General features: G+C 37.9%; 2 protein-coding genes across 2 annotated transcripts; both read left to right on the forward strand.

Moving 5' to 3' along the window:
- The first annotated feature begins 20055 nt into the window (after window positions 1-20055).
- LOC112001745 (MDIS1-interacting receptor like kinase 2-like) lies at window positions 20056-21303 on the forward strand. Its single transcript, XM_024033926.1, has 2 exons — window positions 20056-20186; window positions 20424-21303. The coding sequence occupies exons 1-2, from the start codon at window positions 20056-20058 to the stop codon at window positions 21301-21303; spliced, it is 1011 nt and encodes a 336-aa protein (XP_023889694.1).
- Window positions 21304-21975: 672 nt separating this feature from the next.
- Window positions 21976-23215, forward strand: LOC112001735 (MDIS1-interacting receptor like kinase 2-like). Its single transcript, XM_024033917.1, has 3 exons — window positions 21976-22664; window positions 22723-22859; window positions 22938-23215. The coding sequence occupies exons 1-3, from the start codon at window positions 21976-21978 to the stop codon at window positions 23213-23215; spliced, it is 1104 nt and encodes a 367-aa protein (XP_023889685.1).
- Window positions 23216-24288: the final 1073 nt, after the last annotated feature.

Here is a 24288-nt window from a genome sequence, read left to right on the forward strand (position 1 = left end):
CATTACAAGTTTTCTGCATACAATGAACTTATTGTGTTGTTGTGTTTTAGGAGATTCTTGTTCTTATGGTTCAAAAGTTTCACAGATTCTAGAGTTAGGTGTGAGTAAGTTTTCCAATTGTTCCCAACTCACGCGTTAAGTCTAGAGTTTGTTATAGGGTTTTATCATGGAATAGCCAAAGGGGGAGATTGTAAGGTTGAAATTTATCAACCATCTTGTTGGTTTTATTCCGTGCCAATTTGCTTGTAATTTAGCACTTAGTAATCTTGTATTTAGGTGAGATTCATGTAAAGTTAGTGTGTGAAGAGAGTGTGAAGAATTGCTCAACTTTGTGCCAAGAAGCAGGGACTCGCGGCTAGGACTCGCGACTAACTTGCGGCTTGCATGCCGCCAACTGCTGCACACATGAGAAGCATGCGGGGAGGTGAAGGATCACACCAACTGTCACACTATAGGAAAAAAGTCCCAGGCTGGCCAGGCTGTTATCTCGCGACTTGAACTCGCGACTTAGACCAGTCGCGAGGCCAAGCCGCCAATCAGCCCTGTTTGGGAAAAACTGACTCTTCACATTCCAAACACACGCCACTATATATAGACCTTTATACCCACGAAATGTAGAGAGCTTCTAGAGATAATTTTGTGAGAGAAACCCTAGAGAAAAACAAGATTGCCTCATCCCCAATCTTCACTAAGAGACTTTTCAAATTCCTCTATTCTCTTCCTCTCCATTGATACATCCTTGAGAAGTTTTTGACCAAATCATTTTCTCATCACACCCACGTCTGTGAGAAGGTATTTTGGTGCTAAGGGAAGCAGTTTGGAAGGGACCAATGGTTATTGGTTGATGCTATGGGTTATAGCGGAATCCGGTAAGCTAGAAAAGAAAAAGGTTCGGCGCAACCTCGTTGGAGCAGGAAGCTTGGAGGGCTTAGGTACCTGGGTAGATTAGGCTTGGAAGGTCTATTGTTGTTCATGTATCCCAACTACATTTTCTAGTGGATTATTGATCGCTTGGAGGGCGGCGGAGAGGTTTTACGCTGAGGGCTTCGGTTTCCTCTTCGATAACACATCGCGTGTTGTCCTTGTGTTTGCATCTCTCTTCCTTTATCTTTGCCTTTTATTTTCTGCTGTGGATGTGATTATAATTGGCTTAGATTGTTTATTAATTTTGTGTTTGGCTTATGTTCATGTTCCACACATCAATTGTTTGATAATAAGATTGAATTGATATTTTGTAATTTGGGGTCTAAACGTTCAAGGGTGTTTTACACACATATTGAACATTCAGCTTAAGTTTGCACACTTTGTGCTCTTGACCTTTGGTCACAAAGCCAATAAGTTGATCCATATAGATTTCTTCATCTAGTTCTCCATTGAGAAAAGTTGTGTTAACGTCCATTTGGTATAATTCCAAATTTAAGTTTGCAACAATGGCAAGAATGAGTCGAACAGAGGCAAACCTCACAACCGGAGAAAAGGTTTCCTCGTAGTCAACACCCTCCTTTTGAGTGTATCCTTTTGCCACTAATTGAGCTTTATACCTTTCTATTGACCCATCCGCCTTGCGTTTGATTTTAAGAACCCATTTGTTCCCAATTGCTCTACGCCCTGACGGTAGGTCTACCAGATCCCAGACCTGATTAGTCCTCATAGACTCCATTTCATCATTCATTGCTTTCTTCCACTCACTACCAATAGAAGATGAGAGAACCCCTTGCATAGTTTTTGGCTCATCATCATCCTGTGAAGTAATCATGAAAGCTTCCCTCTCAATCTCAAAACAATGACAAGGAACATTTCCATGATTGCTTCTATGTGACTGAGGTTGTTGTGGATCAGCTTCTAGTGGTGTGCTCCCACTAGGTTATAAGTCGCTCCCACTGTCTCTAGTTGTTTTAGGAATTTCTTCCTTGTCCTCTACTAGTCTACTTGGGGCGCCTACCTCTTGATCCATCATTTCATAAAGAGTCAAGTTCTTTTCAACCTCGCCTATGTTAAGGAATTCACTTTTAATGAAATCAACATCACGTGACTCCAATTCAGTTATACTTCCATCAGGTTGTTCACCTATCAACACATAGCCTTTAGAATGCTCAGAATACCTTATAAAGATACACTTCTTTCCTCTAGGCCTCAACTTCCCATATCTATGAGAAGTATTGTGAACATAACCTATTGAACCCCATGGCCGCAAGTTATTCAAGTCAGGTTTCTTGCCGGTACATAGTTCATAGGGTGTGGAAGATACTGATTTAGAGGGCACTCGGTTAAGTATATAGGCTGCAGTCAAAAGTGCATCCCCCCAATACGAAATTGGTAAGTTTGCTTGCACCATCATTGACCTAACCATCTCTAGCAGTGTTCAATTTCTCCTTTCCGCCACACCATTTTGTTGCGGTGTATAAGGCATCGTTAATTGCCTTGCAATTCCTTTTTCATCACAGAGCTCCTTAAATTGCTCAAATAGATACTCATGCCCACGATCAGTTCTGAAAGCCTTAATGCTCTTGTCTAATTGATTCTCAACCAATCTCATGTATCGTCTAAAGCAATCTAAAGCCTCAGACTTATGAGAAATCAAATAGACATGACCGTTACGTGTATAGTCATCTATAAATGTGATGAAGTAGAAACCTCCATGCCTTGCCCTCACATTCATTAGACCACATATATCAGAGTGGATTATTTGCAAGGGAAAAGATGCCCTTGTGGCTTTTTCAAATGGTTTTCTTTTGGACTTTCCCACAAGACAATGTTCACATGTGGACAAAGTGACCTTAGCGAGATTGCCCATAAGGCCTTCTCTAGCTAACCTAGTCATCCTCTCTTGCCATATATGACCAAGCCTAGCATGCCATATAATTGAATTATCAGAAGCATTATCAGATGAAGTCAAAAAAACTGAACTATCATTATTATAATGTTCAATATCCAAAATTAAAAAACCATTTGAAATAAAACCATGGCCATAATAAACTATTCCCAAATGCAATAAAACATAATTATTCTCAAAAATAAACTGGAAACCAAGTCTTAACAAAGTAACTACGGAAAGTAAGTTCCTCCGGATCTCTGGAGCATACAACACGTCATGGAGCAACAGAGTGCGACCACCTCGCAATTCTAGCTTGTAGGTACCAATTCCAAGTACCTCCACGCTAGCTCCGTTTCCCACCTTGATGTCTCTACACCCAACAGGAATTTGATGGTACTCCACAAATCCCACTTTATCTCTCGCTACTTGTTTTGTTGCCACTGAGTCTACAGTCCACATAGGAGCAGAATTAGCACATGACTAGTTACAAAAACATGGTGAGATGTAGGATTAGGTGTTACCTTTTTTTGGCTCAGTGCATTCATGAGCAAAATGTCCTTTCTTTCCGCAATTATAACAAGTCAACTTAGACTTGTCCTTCTTTGCGTGCTTTCCTCTAGTATTGCGCTTGACAAACTTAGCCTTCTTAGGCGGTGGCCCATTAGGTCTCTCTTGTCCAAGAGCGTAATCAGGTTGCTTGTGTTTAGGCCTAGATGCCTTACGCAAGCTAGTCTCAGCCATGTGCACAGAACAAATCGGCTTGGCTACTTCAAGGCTTTCAGCTTCAAGTTCCAAGTGACGGGCCACATCATCAAATGTTTTGATGTTCTCATTATGTGTTAAGTTTTGACACATCATCTCCCATGAACTTGGTAGTGAATGAATCACTGCTTGGAATTGTTGTTCGTCAGTAAGATTGGCTCCAGCTGATTTAAGCTCTCGAATCATGGAGGACATCGCCCTAAGATGCTGCTTCATTGTATGTTTAGAGCGCGTCTTATATGAATCAAATTTCATTGTTAAGCCACATAGTCTAGTGGTTGATGTCCCTCTATATCTTAGCTTTAGAGCTTTCCACATGTCTTGTGCAGTTGTATACTACTCAAATTCACTGATCAAGTCATTGTGCATGCTGCTTAGCATTGTAAAGCGTGCACACAAATCCTTCTTGCGCCAACTTTCATAGGCAGCAAGATCACGTTAGTGTTGCTTAATGCTTCCCTCATCGGGTTTACTCAACGAATGAGTTAGAGTTTCTAGGACTTCTTGCTCATTTAGCACATACTGGATTTTGCGGTGCCGAATATTGTAATTTTCACCATCCAATTTCTCTCCTTTATTGAGATTAGCAACTGTACCTTTGGAAGCTATTTCACTACAAAATTTCACAAATGGGACATTACACACACATTTTAAAAATTTTGTCGTTCGATATAAAATAAACTTAGATAATCAACACATGTCGCAAGATCGAAAATTGGCTAAGCTTCTTAATCATCTCTTGCGCTACTAGTGTTTATTACTAACCTTAATTTTAAGGGATAATTACACTTTACCCACTTGTGGTTTGCCCCAATTTCTATGTGCCTACCTGTGGTTCAAATTTTGACACTTTGCCCACCTGTGCTTGTCACCGTTTATGCGCCGTAACCCACCTCTATTAAAATTAAGGGTAAATCAGTATTTTTGCTCAAGTTTTATGTCTCTCTCCTCCCAAAACAAAAAATAGCACAAAAATGTAAGAAAAAAAAGATCAAAAAGTAGTATTTTTCTTTCTCTTTATTCAGACAAATTTTGAATATGAAGAACATACCAAAAAAACCCAGATCAACATACACAAGATCACTAACTTAATGACTCAGATTGTCCAGTTTCTAAGCAGGAATAATGCACCTTTCACTGTTAACATTTACGCTTTCCTAAGTCTTTATGGTAATGACAATTTCCCAATTGACTATGCCTTCTTTTATGGAGTAAGCCAGCCCGTCGTTGAACGAAGAACGAAGGACAAAGTGCTCAAATATTCTCTTTTCCAACATTTCTCATACACACAAATTCAACTAAATACAAAAAATTTCATCCCAAACATCTCCAAATCCAGTAAATCAAAAGCTAACCAATCAATAATAAAACATCTAAATTATCAAAAATAACCAACAAAGCTATAAACTTCACAATCAAACCCCTGGATTTCTCTCTCTCTCTCTCTCTCTCTCTCTCTCTCTCTCTCAACCGTTGGATGTCTCTCTCTCTCAATCAAGCTTTATCTCTTGGTTCAAGCCATTACCACCGCATCCGACGGCCGAAAACCCAAATCATAGGTTGAACACTAATTCCGCTACCGCCACCACCAGCTGAAAACCCAGACCTTTAAGGCTCTCTTGATTCAAGCTCTTGATGTCTAGTCCTCTCTCCTCTCTCTCTCTAACTCATCATCTTTATCTCTCTCTCTTTAAACCCATGGTTGAAAACCCAGATCGGTAGTGATTGGGTGGTGTAAAGTTATGATTTACAACTATGTGTTTTGTTGGCTTTTATTCCGTGCCAAATTTGATTGTAATTACTATCAATTGTTTATACCCTGTATTTGTTGTGGGATTGTTGTAAGGGGTGTGTGATAGAGAGTGTGTGAAGACTCAAGCAATTTGGAAGCTGATGGAATCTTGCGGGTATCTCGCGACTAAGCTTCCCGCGAAGTGAAGCATGTGCCCTGCAAATGCTGGAATGCGAAGAGTCATGACAGATGGAGATATCTGTCTCTCGCGAGTATCTCGCGGGTAAGGCCTTCCCGCGAGACACCCGCGAGACATGCTGTTCTACTAGCCTGTACTGACTGACTCACACATTTTGCACCTATCCTATATAAACCCCTATTACCCACAAATATTGAGGAATGCTTCAGAGAGAAAACCCTAGCCAAACACATTTGTAATTAGAGATTGTCATCCCCACCTTTCTCTATACACTTGCTTGTGGTATCTCCTCAACCCTTCCCTCTCCATTTCCATACCATTGAGAGGTTGATAGCCCAAACACTTACCACACCTTTTGAGAGTGTTGAGTGACGTTTTGGTGCTGCTGGGAAGCATTGGAAGAAGCCTGGAATGGCAGATGCAACATGGAGCTTGTTGCGGGATCCGGATAACTAAGACAAGACACGGTTCCGAGAAGCCTTGTTGGAGTAGGAGCTTGGAGGGCTTAGGTACATCGGGTAGATTAGGCTTGGAGGGTCTCTTGCTTACTCATGTATCCCAACTGATTGTCTAGTGGATCGATTTCCACTTGGAGGGCGACGGAGAGGTTTTTCGCCGAGTTCTTCGGTTTCCTCTTTGAAAACACGTCTTGGTGTTTTCTGTGTTTGCATCTCTCTTCCCTACTCTTTTATATTCCATTACACTGCTGTGTTATTTAGTTTATGGATTAGAGTAGCTATATTGTTCATCCGCTCGCTTTTACACTATTCCGCACTTTATATTAAAGTTGTGTAAAATCTATCGAGCCATAATTTTAATCGGGGGTCTAAACAGCTCTTGTGTTTTTCAACACGTTTTCGAGCTTTCAGGTGGGAACGAAGTGAGCAGAGCTCAAAACTCGGAGGTCTTGCTGTTGTTCAGCACGCAAAGTGGCTCGATCGAGTGGTCGCGGAGGTCCCAGAGGCGGATAGCACGCAGAGCGGCTCGATCGAGTGGTCGCAGGGGTCCCAGAGGCGGATTAAGTCGCCTATAATCTTTTTCATTCTTATAATCTAAATTTCTGACTTTATCTTTGTTTCAAATAGCTATGTAAAAGTCAATTTCTTTTTGGGTTTGTCTTATATTTTACATACCCAGTTTTTTTTTTTTTTTTTTTTGCTGAATATTTTACATACCTAGTTGAGTTTGGCCTTGTGGGTCTTCTTTATTTGGATAAATTTCTTGTTTGTTGATATGAATTTCCCAAAGTTTGTTAGGATGGCTTCTACCAGTCAAATTCGGCTTCTACATGATTTGTGCTCTCAGATTGAGAGATGAAAATTTAAGATTTAGAGCAACTACAAAGTAACTTTATTCATGTTGTTCGTCTCACTCATGAGCTGAGGAGTGTTTGATCCATTTGGCCTGTTGTTTTTTACATAATATGTGTTAGAGTAACGGTGAGGGAGAGGTGGGCACACGGCGCATAAACGGTGACAAGCACAGGTGGGCAAAGTGTCAAAATTTGAACCACAGGTAGGCACATAGAAATCGGAGCAAACCACAGGTGGGTAAAGTGTAATTATCCCTAATTTTAATCTATTCGTGCAAAATTATGTATGGGAGATAACGCAACTCAACTATACTCCAACTATTCCATATTTCAATTCTAAACATATTTGCAAAACATATGTATTGAAAATAATTCACCAATATTATCAATTAACTATTAAGCCAAAATGCTATCACAATTTAAACTCATGAGAACAATTCATATAGGCATTTCATTATTTCACTAAGAAATAATTATTTCTTTGTCGCGTTAAATATAATATTTAACGTTGTGTAAATATATATATATATATATATTTAATACCATATTTCACTAAGAAAAAATAATGGAATTAAATAATTTGCAAAATTAAATAATTCCATATCATTTACACATATACCTTTTACGTTTCATGAGAAATAAATATTAGACTTATATAGTATACGTTTCAATGAAATAATTGGATGGATTTAATACAGTTAAATCCAAATAAATTATTGTAAATATATCATTGACCATTATATGGAGTTGGTCATGTACTTCCGCAGTTACGTCTTTTTAAATAATGGTAAAACAAATGCAATAGGCTCAATATGCATAAACAAAAAGAATCTCACAGGAAGCAAGGATCCTAATGTACTGATCACAAACAACATTTGTGATTATGGGACCCTTTTTTTTTTTTTTTTTTTTTTTTTCTAGCCGTTTTGGCAAGTGAAACATGTGATATGCAGGTTGCCCCTTTTTTTTATTTATTTATTTATTTTTTTTTTTACTATCACTCTTAGCCCACGTGATGTGCAGGTTGTCTTCAACCTTGTTCTTTCAATTTCTTTCAGCCAAAAAATGAGCTTCAGACAAGAAATTCAAAATTTTATATCTTCTTCATTTCAAGTCCATTTTTAACGTACCATATACCGATTTAAACCTTATAACATATAGATTCATAATATGAAATCATATTTTGTAAAAAGAAATCATATAAGAGCAGTTTTGTCCTTAAAGTTTCGGTGTTCTAAGTTTTGTTAAACTATATCTCATGGCACACTTAGAGATTTGCTACGAAACTTAAGGTAGATATTAATACGTGTAATATAAACAACATATATTAATTTCAAGGCACGAAATGCTCAGAATCAAAACTTGCCATTGAAGGCTATGTGAGGTGCATAGAAATTCATAGCATACCACAAAAGCATAAAGCGCATTAAGAACTAATCATATATGCCTATGACATCGAGAACAACCTATAAATGCTCTGATACCGATGTAAGAAATAGAAACTTGCAGCAGAATATAAGTAATCGGTTTTTCAACATACCTCTCTTAGCCTAAACTGACGTTCACACAGGAGATTTGAGATTGTTCTACGCTGTCTAGAACCAGCCTCCACGCAGACCAGCTATTGAAACATGTTCTAAATTCTAGTTTGTATGATCTGTAAACCAAAAACGTTTCTCCAACGGTGTTGCACACTACTAGAGTGATGCAAACATAACCCACAACCTAAGAGCCTCACAAAACTCTGTAAACACTATGAGAAATGTAGAATTCGTTCACTGTTCAATGGGTACCATTCTTGGTGTTTATATACACACCACATCATTAATATTGAGTGGGATAGTGGACTTAGTGGGGTAGTGTAACGGTCTAATACCATTACTTCATAACTCCTAAATATTACAATCTAAAGCAAATAGAGGAACATGCTCACATTGAGTGTCTGTCCATATTCTTTCAGTTTCTAACACTGCTTGCATGGTTTCAGTCACATCATGCATGAATAATTTTGAAATGACATTTTTTTCACATGTGCCTCACATTAAATCTCTTGAACTCTAATTATTTTTTCTAATAAAAAATTCTTTGACCCATTATTAAAATTGGGTAAAAATACAAATTACACTCATTAAGTTATATCAATTGTTATTTTAGTCTTTTAAATTTTACTTTGGTCATCTTAGTCATTTAAGTTTACATTTACATTTGCAATCACCGTCCTTCCATCCAATTTGCTGTTAAATCACCTTTAAAAAAACGTTAGATTTTCCTCTATTCCTAAATTTTTATATTAAAAATTATATTATTATTTTTTAAAATTTTAAAAAAAACATAATTATTTTAATTCTAGAAATCCTCTCTTTTATCTTTCCATAGTCTCTCTCTCTGGAGTTGTAATTTTCCAAAAACAATTGCCAAAGAATATAGAGTTGTAACTTTCCACAAACAAACAAACAAAAAAAAAAAAAAAAACCTTCCCCATTTTGCGGCCGCAATTAATGTACTATTTGGCATTTACGTTCATGAATTTTTTCTCCTTTTTCTTGATTAATGTTAAGTTTTTTTTTTTGATTTAATTTCATGTCAAATTTGTTTGTAATTAATTTAAATTCAAATGCATTGTAATTTTGTATTTATTTGTAATTGGGTAGAGGTTCAAGAGCTGAAAGTGGCGTTGTTGTGAAGACATTTTAGCTCTAGCGAAATTGGGGTTGACTTACCTTTAGTACTTTTTTAACTGGACATGTTATTTTATTTTAAATATACAATGACAAGTAGTAGTGGGTTTTAATCTCCACATTTTATTTAGTTAGTGAATAATGTGACAGTTTCTGGTTAAAACAAAAGAGATTCCAATTAAAAAAGTACTAGAGGTAAGCCAAATCCGCGAAATTGGATCTCGCTCTTCAAAGATAGGCACGTGGCATCATTTTAAATTTCAGTTGAGACAAACTCGCGGGATTGTCGCGGAAGTCCTCCTCGAGTGAAATGGATATGCCTGAGAAAAATTGGTTACATTCCTCTTTGCTGTACCAGCTTATACCCATTCTATATATATTCATCATTTCCCATAATTTTCAATCCTCATTCTCATGTGAGAGTTGTAGAAACCTATCCATTTGAGAGAGCCAAACTTACCTATTCTCTCTACTCTTTCACTCTCACCATAGTCAAATCATTGAGAGGAGATCAATTCTATCAAAATTCTCACTACCATTGAGTGTTGAGACAGTACAAAAAAACCACCTATAGCAGTGTATTTTTTAGTGGCAGTCACGAAAAATGCCACTATAGGTACCCTATAGTGGCGTTTTCTAAAAAGGCAAAAATACTATTTTCGTCCCTACATTTTCACCTGATTCCTACTTTGATCCAAGGGAGTCATACCGTACCGGAGGCTATGCCAGTTTGGCCAATGGTACGATATATTTCGGATACCGGTCAATGCCAGTGTACCGTTTCGGGTTTACCATTATTTTTTATATTTATAAATAAATATATAATATATATATATATATATGTATGTATATATGTATGTGTGTGTGTATATATATATATATATATTATAATAAATATAAAGTTTACCATCAAACATTTCCTCAATTCAGAACTAATTATTCATGGTTTTAGACTTTAGTATCAATTAAAAGAAAAAAAAAACACACAATATAAAAAATAGAAAGCTTAAAAGTTACCATTGCATACTAAAAACACAAATAATACTAATAAGTTAATGCAAGTAAGTTACCATTCTGCCCTAACCAAAATTCAAAAAAAAAAAAAAAACTTTTTCTATACCGGCCTGTATGCCCGTACTGACTGGTATTGCTCGAAATTGGCCGGTACGGCCGGTACATGGCCGTTATGGTATATACCGGCCAGTATGGTATGAAATCGACTCACTTGCTTTGATCCCTACTTTTTTTTACTACTTTTAGCCTTCAAAATAAAAAACATTCCATTTTGGTCCACATCATCTCATAAGAAAAATAGCCTACGTGACAGACAGAATACACAGCTCAGCATTTTAAATATTAAAAAAAGTCACATCATTATTTTTCCTTTTCTTTAATTATTTAAAAAAATAAAATTTAATTGTCATTTAATTATTTAAATAATAATTGTTCTTCATGTTCTTCCCCCAAGAACATGGTTGCCCAGAAAATAAAAATTCAAGATTTTCTTCTCTTTTCTTGCATTTTCTTGGCATCCAAACAAGCAAAAACATATACAAACCATGATCAAACTCAGATACTCTAACACAATCAATTAACAAAACCCAAACACTTAATAAAAAAACAAATAAATAAATAAACAAAACCCAAAACATGATTAGTTCAAAAACACAATACCAAAAATACCAAAACTCAAAGCCAATCCTCATCAATAAAATACACCAAAACACAATCATGAGCTGGTCAGATCAAACCACGGTGACCATCATTGGCATTGGGCTCCACTACAGATTTGGATTTAGAGAGAGAGAGAGAGAGAGAGAGAGAGAGAGAGAGAGAGAGAGAGAGAGAGAAGATGAGATTTCAATCAAGGTGGGTTTTGGCCATGGGTCTTCAACCATGAGGTTTCGGCCATGGGTCTTTAGCCATGGATTTAGAGAAGATGAACACAAAAATTTGAATGTTCTAATAGTGTTGAAAACACTATGAACGTTTAGACCCCCAAATACAAAATACCAATTCAAACTTATAATAAACAATAAAGTGCGGAACATGAACATAATTAATGACAGAATTGATAAACAATCTAAACCAAATAAAATCACATCACAGCAGAAATTAAATGGCAAAGATTAAGGGAAGAGAGATGCAAACAAGGATAACACAATGATGTGTAATCGAAGAGGAAACCAAGCCCTGCATAAAACCTTCCCCGCCCTTCAAGCGGTAAATAATCCACTAAAGAATGTAGTTGGGATACATAATAACAATAGACCCCCAAGCCTAATCTACCCAGATGTACCTAAGCCCTCCAAGCTTCTTGCTCCAACGTGGTTACGCCGAACCTATTTCTTCTTTAGCTTACCAGATTCCCTATACCCATAGCATCAACCAATAGTCATTGGTCCCTTCCTAACTGCTTCCCAAAGCCTAAATATCCTTCTCACAGATGTGGGTATGGTGAGAAAAGGATTTGTAAGAACCTCTCAAGGATGTAACAATGGAGAGGGTGAGAGTAGAGGAATTTGAAGAGTCTCTATGTGAAGATTGTGGATGAATCAATCTTGTTTTTCTCTAGGGTTTCTCTCTCAAAATTCTCCTGGAAGCTCTCTACATTTCGTGGTTTAAGGGGTATTTATACTTGTGTGAGAAAGGAATGGAAAAGTCAGTTTTTCCCAAACAGGGTGGTCTGGCGGCTATGCTCGCGACTTGATGAGCGCACTTCAAGTCGGAGATAACAGAACTGCCAGTTGGACTTTTTATCCTGTAGTGCTCCAGCTGGCGGACTTTCATTTCTGTCATCGCTTCACTCTGTGCTGCCATTGCGAGGTGAGTGCCAGTTGCNTGCAGCTGGACCAACCCGCAACTGAGTCGCCAAAACAGGGCAACACTATTTTTGAAATTTTGACACTTTTGTAAAAACAAAAAACTTTCCAAAAAAAAGCTAAAACACACAAAAATCTTTTTGTATTTGATCAACAAAGATTAAGCATGTGAAAACGCATTTAAACAAGTACAATCACACAAATGAATATGACATTCATTGAACATAAACTTGTGTGTTGTGTGTGAATATAAAAAATGAGATAGTCCTTAGTCTAATATGAAGCTTCAGTGATCAATTCAATCAAGGCATACACAACTAGCACTAGATAATGTGACCTATCTCAATTATAGAAATATGCATATATGACCTCTCACACAAACTTGAGTACAATTTTTGAAGCTTTTCATTTGGCTCCATGTTCAACATATCATTTGATCTTTTTGAAACATAACATCTCATTGTGAGATCGATGCCTGAAATTTTTGATATTTCACTTTGATGAGTTAGCCTTTGGTTTTTTGGGCATTATACAATTTTATTTTTGGTTGCTTTCCTTTTTTCCTAGTCAAATACTATTATGTGCGACAGGCTTTTGCAGCTCAATATCTCTTTTCATTTGGAGAGTTATATTTGGTGAGCTCTTTGAGTAAAGCAATAAAATAAAAGTGGGAAGATATATTGGCACAAGTCTATGCATGTCTCAAGATCAACAAAACCATTCATTAATCATTCATGACAAGTTTGAAGATCTATTTACAACAATCACATAGATTTCAAGATTTCTTCCACAATGATATGAGTGCATAAGAAACAAGTTATGTGCGTAGATGCACTAAGCCATTAGTACAAAGGTATAAGGCAAAACATGTTTTGAGACAAAACTCAACAAAGTCGATCAAACTTTTTGGATTTTCTACTTTTTATGTGTTTTTGGATTTTTGACATAAAAGCAAGAAAAGATTGATCAAAAACAACAATGTAAAAACATTTAAAAAGATACAAGTAAACAGCCAAACACTTTTTGACATAAACAAGCAAAAAGCACACAACCAAGCATATTCACAAAGCATAGGAAGTATAAATGCATGGACATGTTGTAATGCTTATGCATGAGTACCCCTCTTCACCCACACGTCACGTGCGTTTGGGGTGATATCCCTATAGGATTGGGTACGAGAATTAGGACTTTCAAACCTTCTAGTGAAGCTCTCCAAGCAAGTGGTGAATGCACCAATCATCTTCATCATGTCCATCACATTGGGATCACCATTTCGACCTCTTGATGGCTCAACAGCCCAAATCCTTTTGTCATTTCTTGGTCCTCTTGACCTTTGGTTAGAAGCATTCTTCAATGCTCTAAGTTTATGGCAATTCAGTTTGGTATGTCCTTGCAATCTGCAATGGTGACAGAAATGATTTGTTTTAGGACCCTGTTGTGATCTTGGAAGTGATCTTCCTCTAGTTTCACATCTGGCTTTTGATTGATTACGGAATGTATTTAACACCCGTTGATCAGTCACTTTTTAGCCTTAACTTTATCAAGAATAGACTCTTCTACAACCGGCTCTTTGGTCTTCACAAACTTCACTTCTTTGGTGACGTTGGCCGATGAGCTACTCCCTCCGGTATATCCCAATCCGAACTTGTCTGAGGCATGTTTTTGAGATGAAATAACATCATCTAGCTTCTTAGTGTAAACCCTCTCTATCTTGGTATTTGCTTGCACTACCTCATGCTTAAGAAATCTCACTTTTGTGTAAGCCTCTAACACCTCTCCATTTAGCCTTTCTATCTCACACTTGGCCTCCTTATGTCGCACTAGGAGACTTCGATAGTCCTCCTCTGCTTTCTTCATCTTCTTCACAGCCACCTTGGCCACCCTTGTGTATTCTCCCGACTTCTCAAGGAGTAAGTTGTAGTTCTCTTGGAGACCAACTGTGCTCTCATCTTCTTCAACTTCTGATTCTTCAACAACTCCCATTGATTCTTCATCACTATGCTCCCCGAGCTCTTGTACAAGCAAATTCAAGTCCTCCGAAGACTCAACATGAGCAATAGTCATAAAGGCGAAGTAATTTCCTTCTCTCTCACAGCTTTCCTCAGAATCAGAATTAGATGAATCGAAGTCACTAAGAGTTGTGGCATATGCCTTGCCCTTCGATTTCAGTAATTGGGACATTCTTTCTTGAAGTGTCCATGCCCATTGCACTCGAAGCAAGTGATTCCTTGTGTAGATTAGGATTCCTTTCCATCTTTCTTTTTGAATTCCTTTCTCTCCCTTCTTGAGCCTTAGAATTTCCCTTTATCACCAAATTTCCAACTGTTCTTGAGTTTCAAGAATTTTTTGAAATTTTTCACAAGGCACGCCACATCTTTATCATCAACATCCTCATCTAATGAGTCATGAGTTATTACCCTTTCATCAATTGTTTTGAAAGCAAGAGATTTGCTCTTCCTTTGTGTGGGCAATGACAATTCATATGTCTGCAGAGACCCAATTAGCTCTTGCACTTTGATGTTATCAAGATCCTTGCTTTCTTCAATCACTGTCACCTTGGCACGGAAGCTCTCCGGCAACGAACGAAGGATTTTCTTCACAACTTTAGAGTCCTCCGTTTTCTCCCCCAAGTTGAACTTGCCAACAACCACTTCGTTCAACTTGCTATAGAAAGAGTCAAAGGACTCATCCTCACTCATTTTGAGCTCCTCAAACCGAGTGGTCAACATTTGCAGCTTGGTGTCCTTTACTTTCTTTGTTCCTTCATAAGTGGTCTCTAGTATCTTCATGCTTCCTTTGCAATCATGATGTGGGAAATCCTGTGAAATTCTTCTGGAGAAACACCACAGAAAATAGCATTCAAGGCTTTATTGTTAGCATTAGCCGCCGTAAGAGCTGTCTTATCCCAAGTGGATTTAGCAGCCTCCGACCTAGTCCAACCTACTTCCACAGCATCCCAGACATTATCATCAATAGAACACAAGAATGCCCTCATTCAGACTTTCCAAAATGCATAATTGTTACTATAAAAAAAATGGTGGAATATTTAGAGATTGAGACTAGTCCATCTCAATATGGGGTCAAGGATCGCACTAAGGTGTTTAAACCACAAAGAGTGCACCAACTCTGATACCAATTGAATGTTCTAATAGTGTTGAAAACACTATGAACGTTTAGACCCCCAAAATACAAAATACCAATTCAAACTTATAATTAAACAATAAATGTGCGGAACATGAACATAAATTAATGACAGAATTGATAAACAATCTAAACCAAATAAAATCACATCCACAGCAGAAATTAAATGGCAAAGATTAAGGGAAGAGAGATGCAAATACAAGGATAACACAATGATGTGTAATCGAAGAGGAAACCAAAGCCCTCAGCGTAAAACCTCTCCACCGCCCTCCAAGCGGTAAATAATCCACTAAAGAATGTAGTTGGGATACATGAATAACAATAGACCCACCAAGCCTAATCTACCCAGTGTACCTAAGCCCTCCAAGCTTCTTGCTCCAACGTGGTTACGCCGAACCTATTTCTTCTTTAGCTTACCAGATTCTGCTATAGCCCATAGCATCAACCAATAGTCATTGGTCCCTTCCTAACTGCTTCCCAAAGCACTAAATATCCTTCTCACAGATGTGGGTATGGTGAGAAAAGGATTTGGGTAAGAACCTCTCAAGGATGTAACAATGGAGAGGATGAGAGTAGAGGAATTTGAAGAGTCTCTATGTGAAGATTGTGGATGAATCAATCTTGTTTTTCTCTAGGGTTTCTCTCTCAAAATTCTCCTGGAAGCTCTCTACATTTCGTGGGTTTAAGGGGTATTTATACTTGTGTGAGAAAGGAATGCGAAAAGTCAGTTTTTCCCAAACAGGGTGGTCTGGCGGCTTAGCCTCGCGACTTGACTGAGTCGCAACTTCAAGCTGTGAGATAACAGAACTGCCAGGTTGGACTTTTTATCCTGTAGTGCTCCAGCTGGCGAGACTATTCATTTTCTCGCATGCTTCACTCATGTGCTGCATTTGGCGACTTGCCAAGTCGCGAGTCACCTGCGAGTCCTAGCCGTGAGTGTCTGCATTCTTGCACAATCTCGAGCATTTCTTCACACTCTCTCACTCACTACCCTTACATGATTCCCACCTAAATACATGGTTAGTAATTGCTAAATTACAAGCAAATTTGGCACGGAATAAAGCCAACAAGATGGTTGATTAAATTCAACCTTACAAAATTTAAAACCCAGAAAATTTGAACCTTAGAGCCGAAACCCAGATTTAGAATTCATGCTAACATTCTTGACAAACCCAGGTAAAATTGATAAATTAAACATTTGAACAAGAACACAAACCTAAAAAAATTCAAACCTAAAAAATTAAATTCAAACCCAAATTGGCCGAAACACAAAACTCAAACCATATTTCAAACCCAGATTGGCCAAAACACAAAACTCAACACCATATTTCAAACCCCCACACCACCAAAGCATCAAAAACAAAAATCAAACCCACCCCCAAACGCTAAATCCAAACCCAGATTTTTAGCCCTCAAACACAAAACTCAAAACCCAAATTTTCTTATTTTCTGAGAAACCATACACAAATCTTAGATCCAAACCTTAGAGCTAAAACCAAACCACTTACAACCTCAAATTCGAAACTATCAAACACAAACGAAATCAACCTTAGACCTGACAATAAAACCACCTCCTCTCTTAGCCGCCGTTGCTTTCTTCTTGCTCGTGTTTGCTTGGGGTGTGGGTTTGAGAGGACGAGGTAGAGAAGGTGAATGACTTTCGGCCATGGCTGGGATCGGTTCAATGAGAGTGAGAGAGGAAAAAAGGATGTTTGGGATCGGGCTATGTGAGAGAGGAAAAGAGAGACTGAGAGAGGATGGGATTGTGTGGCTTTAATGAAAAGGAGAGGATGGGATTGTGTGGGTTTTATTGAAAATGAGAGGATGAAAGGGAGACTGAAAAGGAAAATGTTATTCTTGTATTTAAATCTGGGTTGGTTTTTTTTTTTTTTTTTTAGAAACATCTAGGTTGGTATTTTTGTTGTTCTTGTCCAAGATACACTTAGACCTCAATTCATGTGATTTTTGGTTTTTTATTTAGTTAAAATTGATAAATTAATTTCTTAAATTTAGATGCTGATGTGGCATTTTTTAATGCCAAATAACATTTTTTTTTAATGGCCCCGTTAGCTTTTAATGTGCTAACAGTGTACTCCGTTTGCCTCGTAGGCTATTTTTCATTACTGAGATGATGGTTGTGACCAAAATGGAATGGTTTTTGATTTTGAAGGCTAAAAGCGGTGAAAATAAAAAGTAGGCACCAAAGTGGGAATGAGGTGAAAATGTAGGGATGAAAATAGTATTTCCGCCTTCTAAAAACATTGCTATAAGCATATCTATAGCCACATTTAGGAGGCTCTATAGTGGCGTTTTAAAACACTGAGCCTATGGTAGCATTTCCAAGGGCCTATAGCAGTGTTTTAAAAATACCACCATAGGTCCATTTAAAACCATGCTATAGCCTTTTATATATATATATATATATATATATATTTTTAAATCAACCTATAGTCACGGTATAATAGTGATGTTCATAAACGCAACTATAAAAACACCATTATAGCCCAAAAGACCTATAGTGGTGTTTTTAGGAACTATAGTGGCGTTTGATGAAGGCTACTATAGGTCCAATTTTTTGTAGTGAGAGTTGATTGGACCTCTAGGAATCATTAGAGCATATTTATAATATTCGTCCAAGGTGACTTGGAATTGCAATTGGAGTTCAATTGTGGATTCAACAACTAGATTAAAGAAAATAATTGGCGAAGTCAGTTGCGAGCAGGATTTTTGAGAACTTGAGTATGTAAAATATAGCACTAGGCTTGGAGGGTTTTGTATATATTTTGTACTGCAACTATTCATTCTAGTGGATCATTTTGGCAGTGGTGCAGTGGAGAGGTATTTCTACTCAGTTCTCGGGTTTTTCTCTTTGATAACACATCTAGTATTATTGTGTTGTTTGTTTTATGTGAGCTACTCTATTTACAAGCTTTATATTCTTTTGATTTTAGTTTTGTTTTGTTGAGAGAGTACATGCTTTATATTCTTTAATGGTTTATCTATGCTAATTTAATGTTTGTGTACTCTTGAATTAGTTAATCACTTAAATTCGGTGTTAATTGTTAGTTTAGTTTAAATGTCATTAGTTTTATTTTTGAAATTTGGTGTCTAAATCATTAGAATAATTAAAACTTGGTAAAATTTTAGTTGAGAAAATAAAAAATTCTTCCCAAGAATGGAAAATTATTATGCCGGGCTACTTCTTCTAGCAGGGGTAGGCCCCTGTGTAGGACCCATGAGTAGGGCCCAAACCACTTGTGAGGGTGGGGAGGACTCCACCAAGTGGAAAGAAGGGCCCAAACCACTTATAAGGGTGGGGAGGGCTCCACTAGGTGGAAAGAATAATTTCTCGTGAAGAACAGTCAAATTCAATGATCATTGTTGTTTCAAACCATCTATTTTTCATTAACTAGGAAAAATGTTTAGTATTTGACAAAACTGATAGGTCAAAGACGTATTGACCCCTTGTGATTAAATTAATTGATTAATTAGCTAAGTTATTAATTAATCAAATTATCATGCAAATGCGTGATAGCACAAACAAATCACCAATAAACTAATGATGTAGCGGAAAATAAATAACACGGTGATTTGTTTACGAATGGGGAAAACCTGACGGCAAAAACTCCACCGGGTGATTTTCAAGTCACCACTCCCAAAATTCCACTATTATCACAACAAGCAATTACAAGTAAAGGAATCCCAAGTACCTTACCAACCTACAGTTGAACCCTTACCCCAATACCTAATTGGACTTGTTCTGTAGTGATAATTTTCCTTTTTGATACACGGCTCCCAAGTACGTGACTAACCGATACGTGGATCCTAGTATGCGACTTCAATCACCAACTATAGAGAGATTTGTTGGCTGCAAAGTTCTTCAGTTCATCCATGATGAAGATCAAGAAGATGCTTGGTCACAAAACCCAAAGGTGCACATACACAGCAACTTCTTCAGAAGAGATGAACTAGGGCGAAACTTTGTCTCCGGTCACAAATTGCTTGAACAAACTTTGCTTAATACTTGTACAACTTGTGTACTTTTTGACGGCCTTTAAAACAATCCTTTTATATGTCTAGGGTTAGGAGAAAAAAGGGCCCAAAGACACATTCACGAATCCCAAGAAATCAGATCAGAAATTTTGATTTTGTAAACCTCGACAGATAAAAGCTATCTAGCATCTGTCAAGCTAGCTGTCGAGCATAGGGCAGAACAGCTTCCTTAAACCTCGACACATACTAGCTGTCGAGCTTTAGTAACCTTGCACTTTCAGCTTGTTTTCTTGGACAGACTTGAAGGGTTCAACACTTGATCTTTAAACATGGTTTCTTAAAGTATTTTAATATATTCTAGATCTACCCAATTACAAGTAAATTGCATTTTGTCGAAGGATTAGCCAATTACATAAAATCATGACATATGTTCTTAACATGTGAACCACATATGTCATAACAAAAACAAAACAACGAAAATTGATTAACAAAACCGCATCAAGATGTTTAGACCTATAAATTGCGTGTAAGAAATTATTGGGGCACCGTAGACATGGTAAGATAGAGTTCGGAATCAGCTTGCAAGCTGTAAAACATAACCATGCCAATGTCTAGCTTGAAAAAAGTAGTTTACCTCATTTCTCTGGTCATGTTGGCCATGTTACATTCTTCATTTAATGCTGCTTCTCTCTTTGTGACCGAAGAGACACAGGTAGATGCTCTTCTCAATTGGTAAGCCAGTCTTCAAAATGAAACCCAATCACCCCTGACTTCGTGGACTCTCCTTCACAATGCAACCAATTCTTCCAGCAATCAAAATACAAGCTCAATCCCATGCAGTTGGTCCGGCATTACATGCAACCTAGCAGGAAGTGTTATTTCATTAAGTCTGACTAACTCAAGCTTGAAAGGTACGCTCCATGAATTTTCATTCCTGTCTCTCCCCAACCTTGCTTATGTTGATCTCAGCATGAATGAACTCTTTGGTACAATTCCTATTGAAATTAGCGGCCTTTCCAAACTCATATATCTTGACCTATCCTTAAATAAGTTATCAGGGGAAATCCCACCACAGATTAGACTGCTAACCAATCTTGAGGCCTTGCGCCTTGGTGAAAATCAGTTAAATGGTTCAATTCCCCTGGAAATAAGTCATTTAATGTCACTCGTTTACCTTTCTTTGCATGCCAATGATCTCCGTGGCTGCATTCCTAATTCAATCGGTAATTTAAGCAACTTGGCTTATTTGTACCTTCGTAATAATCAACTTTCTTGCTCCATTCCTTCAGAAATTGGAAATCTCTCCAATTTAATTGATGTTGACATGAAAAACAATAGTCTAATCGGTCCCATTCCTTCTAGTATTGGAAACCTAGAGCAGCTGACATGGTTTTATATATATCAAAATCAAATCTCTGGATCCATCCCTCCAGAAATAGGGAATTTGAAGTCTCTCAACTCTTTACTTCTTCAAACAAATAATCTTTCTGGCTCGATTCCCTCATCGTTAGGTGCTCTCAGCAACCTAACCTTCTTACATCTATTCAACAATCAACTTTCTGGCACCATCCCTAAAGAATTAGGAAACTTGAAGTCTACAACCAGTCTTCAACTAGGCAGAAATCATTTAAATGGCACTGTTCCAGTTTCCTTGGGTAATTTGAGTCACTTGGAACTTTTATTCCACCGTGATAACCAACTTTCTGGTCCCATTCCTCAAGAGATAGGAAACTTGATGAAGTTGGCTGTGCTAAAGCTTGATACAAACCACTTCACTGGCTTATTGCCACAAAACTTATGTCAAAGTGGATCTCTTCGAAACTTAGTGCATATGACAATCATCTCATAGGTCCAATACCGAAAACCTTGAGAAACTGCATGAGCTTAACTAGAGCGCCTTGAAAGAAACCAACTCTTCGGAAATATATCTGAAGATTTCGGTGCCTATAGTAAACTAAAGTTCATGGACCTAAGTTACAATAGATTTTACGGTGAAATCTCACACAATTGGAGTCGGTGCCCACAAGTAACTGCCCTACGTATTGCTGGGAACAATATTACTAGTGGCATACCTCTTGTAATTGGAGATTCAATTCAACTCCAATTACTTGATCTTTCTTTTAATCAGTTAGTTGGGGAGCTTCCAAAAGAATTTGGAAAGTTGACTTTCTTGTTGGAATTGATGTTGAATGGAAATCAACTTTAAGGGTATATACCTCTGGAGCTTGGATTGTTAACAAATCTTGAGTATTTGGATCTATCCACAAACAAATTCACCAACTCAATCCCCAAAAATGTGGGAACCCTTTTGAAACTAAATTACTTGAATATGAGCAACAACAAATTTAGCCAAGGCATTCCAGTTGAGTTGTGTAATTTACCACATTTGTCAAAGCTAGATTTAAGTTATAACTTTCTCGAAAGACAGATACCTTTTCAAATCCACAAATTGCAGAGTTTGGAGGTATTGAATGTCTCCTACAATAAACTCTCTGGTTTCATTCCGATTGCGTTTGAAAAAATGCGTGGGTTGTTACATGTTGACATATCCTTCAATGAGTTGGAGGGTCCTCTTCCCAATAGCAAAGCATTTCAAAATGCACCGATAGAAGCATTAAGACATAATAAGGGATTGTGTGGAAATGTTACAGGATTGCAATCCTATGTGGTAGGGAAACATATTTCAAAAAAGGGACAAAAAATCGTTTTCCCTCTTCTAGGTGCACTTTCACTTGTATTGGTATTCCTCATAATTTTCATCGTTTTACAAAGAAGGAGAGATCCACAGAAAAACCAAGCAAATGGCATGGACAGGGAAGAAGTGTTTACAATATCCTATTTTGATGGAAGAATGATGTTCCAGGAAATCATAGACACAACCGAGGGATTTGATGCTAAGTTTTGCATTGGGAAGGGAGGAAATGGAATTGTCTATATAGCCAAGCTAAAATCAGGAGTCATAGTTGCAGTGAAGAAACTTAGATCCTTGTGTGATGGTGAGATTGCGCAACAAAAAGAGTTTTTAAATGAGATAAGGGCATTAACAGAAATTCGGCATCGAAATATTGTAAAATTGCATGGCTTTTGTTCACATTCACAATTCTCAATTTTGATTTACAAGTACCTTGAAAGGGGTAGCTTGGCCAAAATTTTGAGCAATGATGGAGGAGCTAAAGAATTGGATTGGAGCAAGAGTGAATATCATCAAAGGTGTGGCGCACGCTTTGTCTTACTTTCACCATGATTGCTCACCACCAATTGTTCACAGGGACATATCAAGGAAAAATGTTTTGCTAGATTCAGAGTATGAGGCTCATGTTTCAGACTTTGGCACAACTAAACTTCTTAATCAAGACTCATCCAATTGGACTTCATTTGCTGGCACATATGGATATGTTGCACTAGGTAATAGAATTAATTTTTTAATCAACGTAGAAGATATAGCATATGAACACGTTGACATGATATTCTGTTTGTTTGCAGAGCTTGCTTATACGATGAAGATTACAGAGAAGTGTGATGTGTTTAGCTTTGGAGTTTTGGCTATTAAAGTGATCCAAGGAAGGCATCATGATGAAACCATCTCCATTCTATCTGCTTCATTTGTGGGAGAGAATTTATTGCTGAATGATTTGTTAGACATATGTCTTTTGCCTCCTACTCTTGAGGTTGAGAATCAATTGATGCTCATCGTAAAGTTGGCAATTGCTTGCTTGAATGTTAATCCAGAATCTAGACCAACTGAAGAGGATGAAAATTAGAGGTGACTGATCCTTCTGGAGGGGCTTGAAGGTGTTGGACGGATTGGCCCATATTGGACGGATTCTGGGTGAACGGACTATGTTGGACGGAGCAACGAACCATGTGACACTTTGCTGCTCATTAAATGGTCTCCAAGAAATCCTAAATAGAACTTACTTGCCTCGCACGATAAATCCCAGTCTACAGAGTCCCAACACGAATAGAATCCCAACACTAGGGGGACTTTGGAATATACACATCAATGGAGATCTTCCCTATAAGGAAAAGACTAGTTATACAAGTAGGAGAGTTCGATTCTACACTACTATAAAAACCCATAGACCCTCACAAACCAAGGTATGCATAATTCACCCCAACTTTGGCATTCTAGGATTATGAAAAGATTCTAACTTGACATTCGAAGGGTACTTGACTGGCACCATACCGGTGCTCTCTGTTAAGGTCTCTCCTTGTTCTTGTGCAGGAATCGTTATAAGCATGCGGGGATTGTGTAGCTCACTGGTGATTTTCTCGGCATCATCAGTTGGTGTCGTCTGTGGGAACTGCAATTTGTTAGCCATAACATCGCCTCCTAGACAAAAAGTTGCATGGTGCTCACTCGCTTAATGGGAACAACCAATGACATTCAAGGACATGAACCACCTACGACTGCCCTCGAGAGACAGGTTCAAACTTTCGCCGCTGCAGTAGAATGCCTCACCAAACAAAACCATGACCTGGAAGAACAGCTACGACAGAAGAACGCAGCATCGAACACCCGAAGAGAAGATCAAGAGGGAACCAGTGCTAAGAAAAGGAACTCAGAAGGGCCGGAAGGTAACAATGCACCAAGCAAACAAGAATGACAGGATACCAGTTGACCCTTCGGCTCAGATACGGCTCCCCCTCACATAGTCACAGAGATGCAAATGATGAGGGAACAGATGAACCTTATGATGAACGCCCTCAAAGGACAGGTCTTCAGCGACCTCAATGATCTAGTCCACCGAACAGATTCACCATTCACCACGTCCGTCAATTCCTTCCCCCTATTAGAGAAATTTCACATGCCACAGGTAGAAAGCTAAGATAG

The sequence above is a fragment of the Quercus suber genome, unplaced genomic scaffold (genome assembly GCF_002906115.3).
Source record: "Quercus suber isolate HL8 unplaced genomic scaffold, Cork oak 2.0 scaffold_553, whole genome shotgun sequence".
NCBI lineage: Eukaryota > Viridiplantae > Streptophyta > Magnoliopsida > Fagales > Fagaceae > Quercus > Quercus suber.

Bases quoted from the DNA above. Each gene is read 5' to 3' on its own strand.
- LOC112001735 (XM_024033917.1), top strand. From the start codon at position 21,976: ATGCGTGGGTTGTTACATGTTGACATATCCTTCAATGAGTTGGAGGGT. The intron at 22,665-22,722 runs GTGTGGCGCACG...AATTGTTCACAG, and splicing joins AAGAGTGAATATCATCAAAG to GGACATATCAAGGAAAAATG. The intron at 22,860-22,937 runs GTAATAGAATTA...GTTTGTTTGCAG, and splicing joins ATATGGATATGTTGCACTAG to AGCTTGCTTATACGATGAAG.
- LOC112001745 (XM_024033926.1), top strand. From the start codon at position 20,056: ATGCCAATGTCTAGCTTGAAAAAAGTAGTTTACCTCATTTCTCTGGTC. The intron at 20,187-20,423 runs GTAAGCCAGTCT...TGTTGATCTCAG, and splicing joins GTAGATGCTCTTCTCAATTG to CATGAATGAACTCTTTGGTA.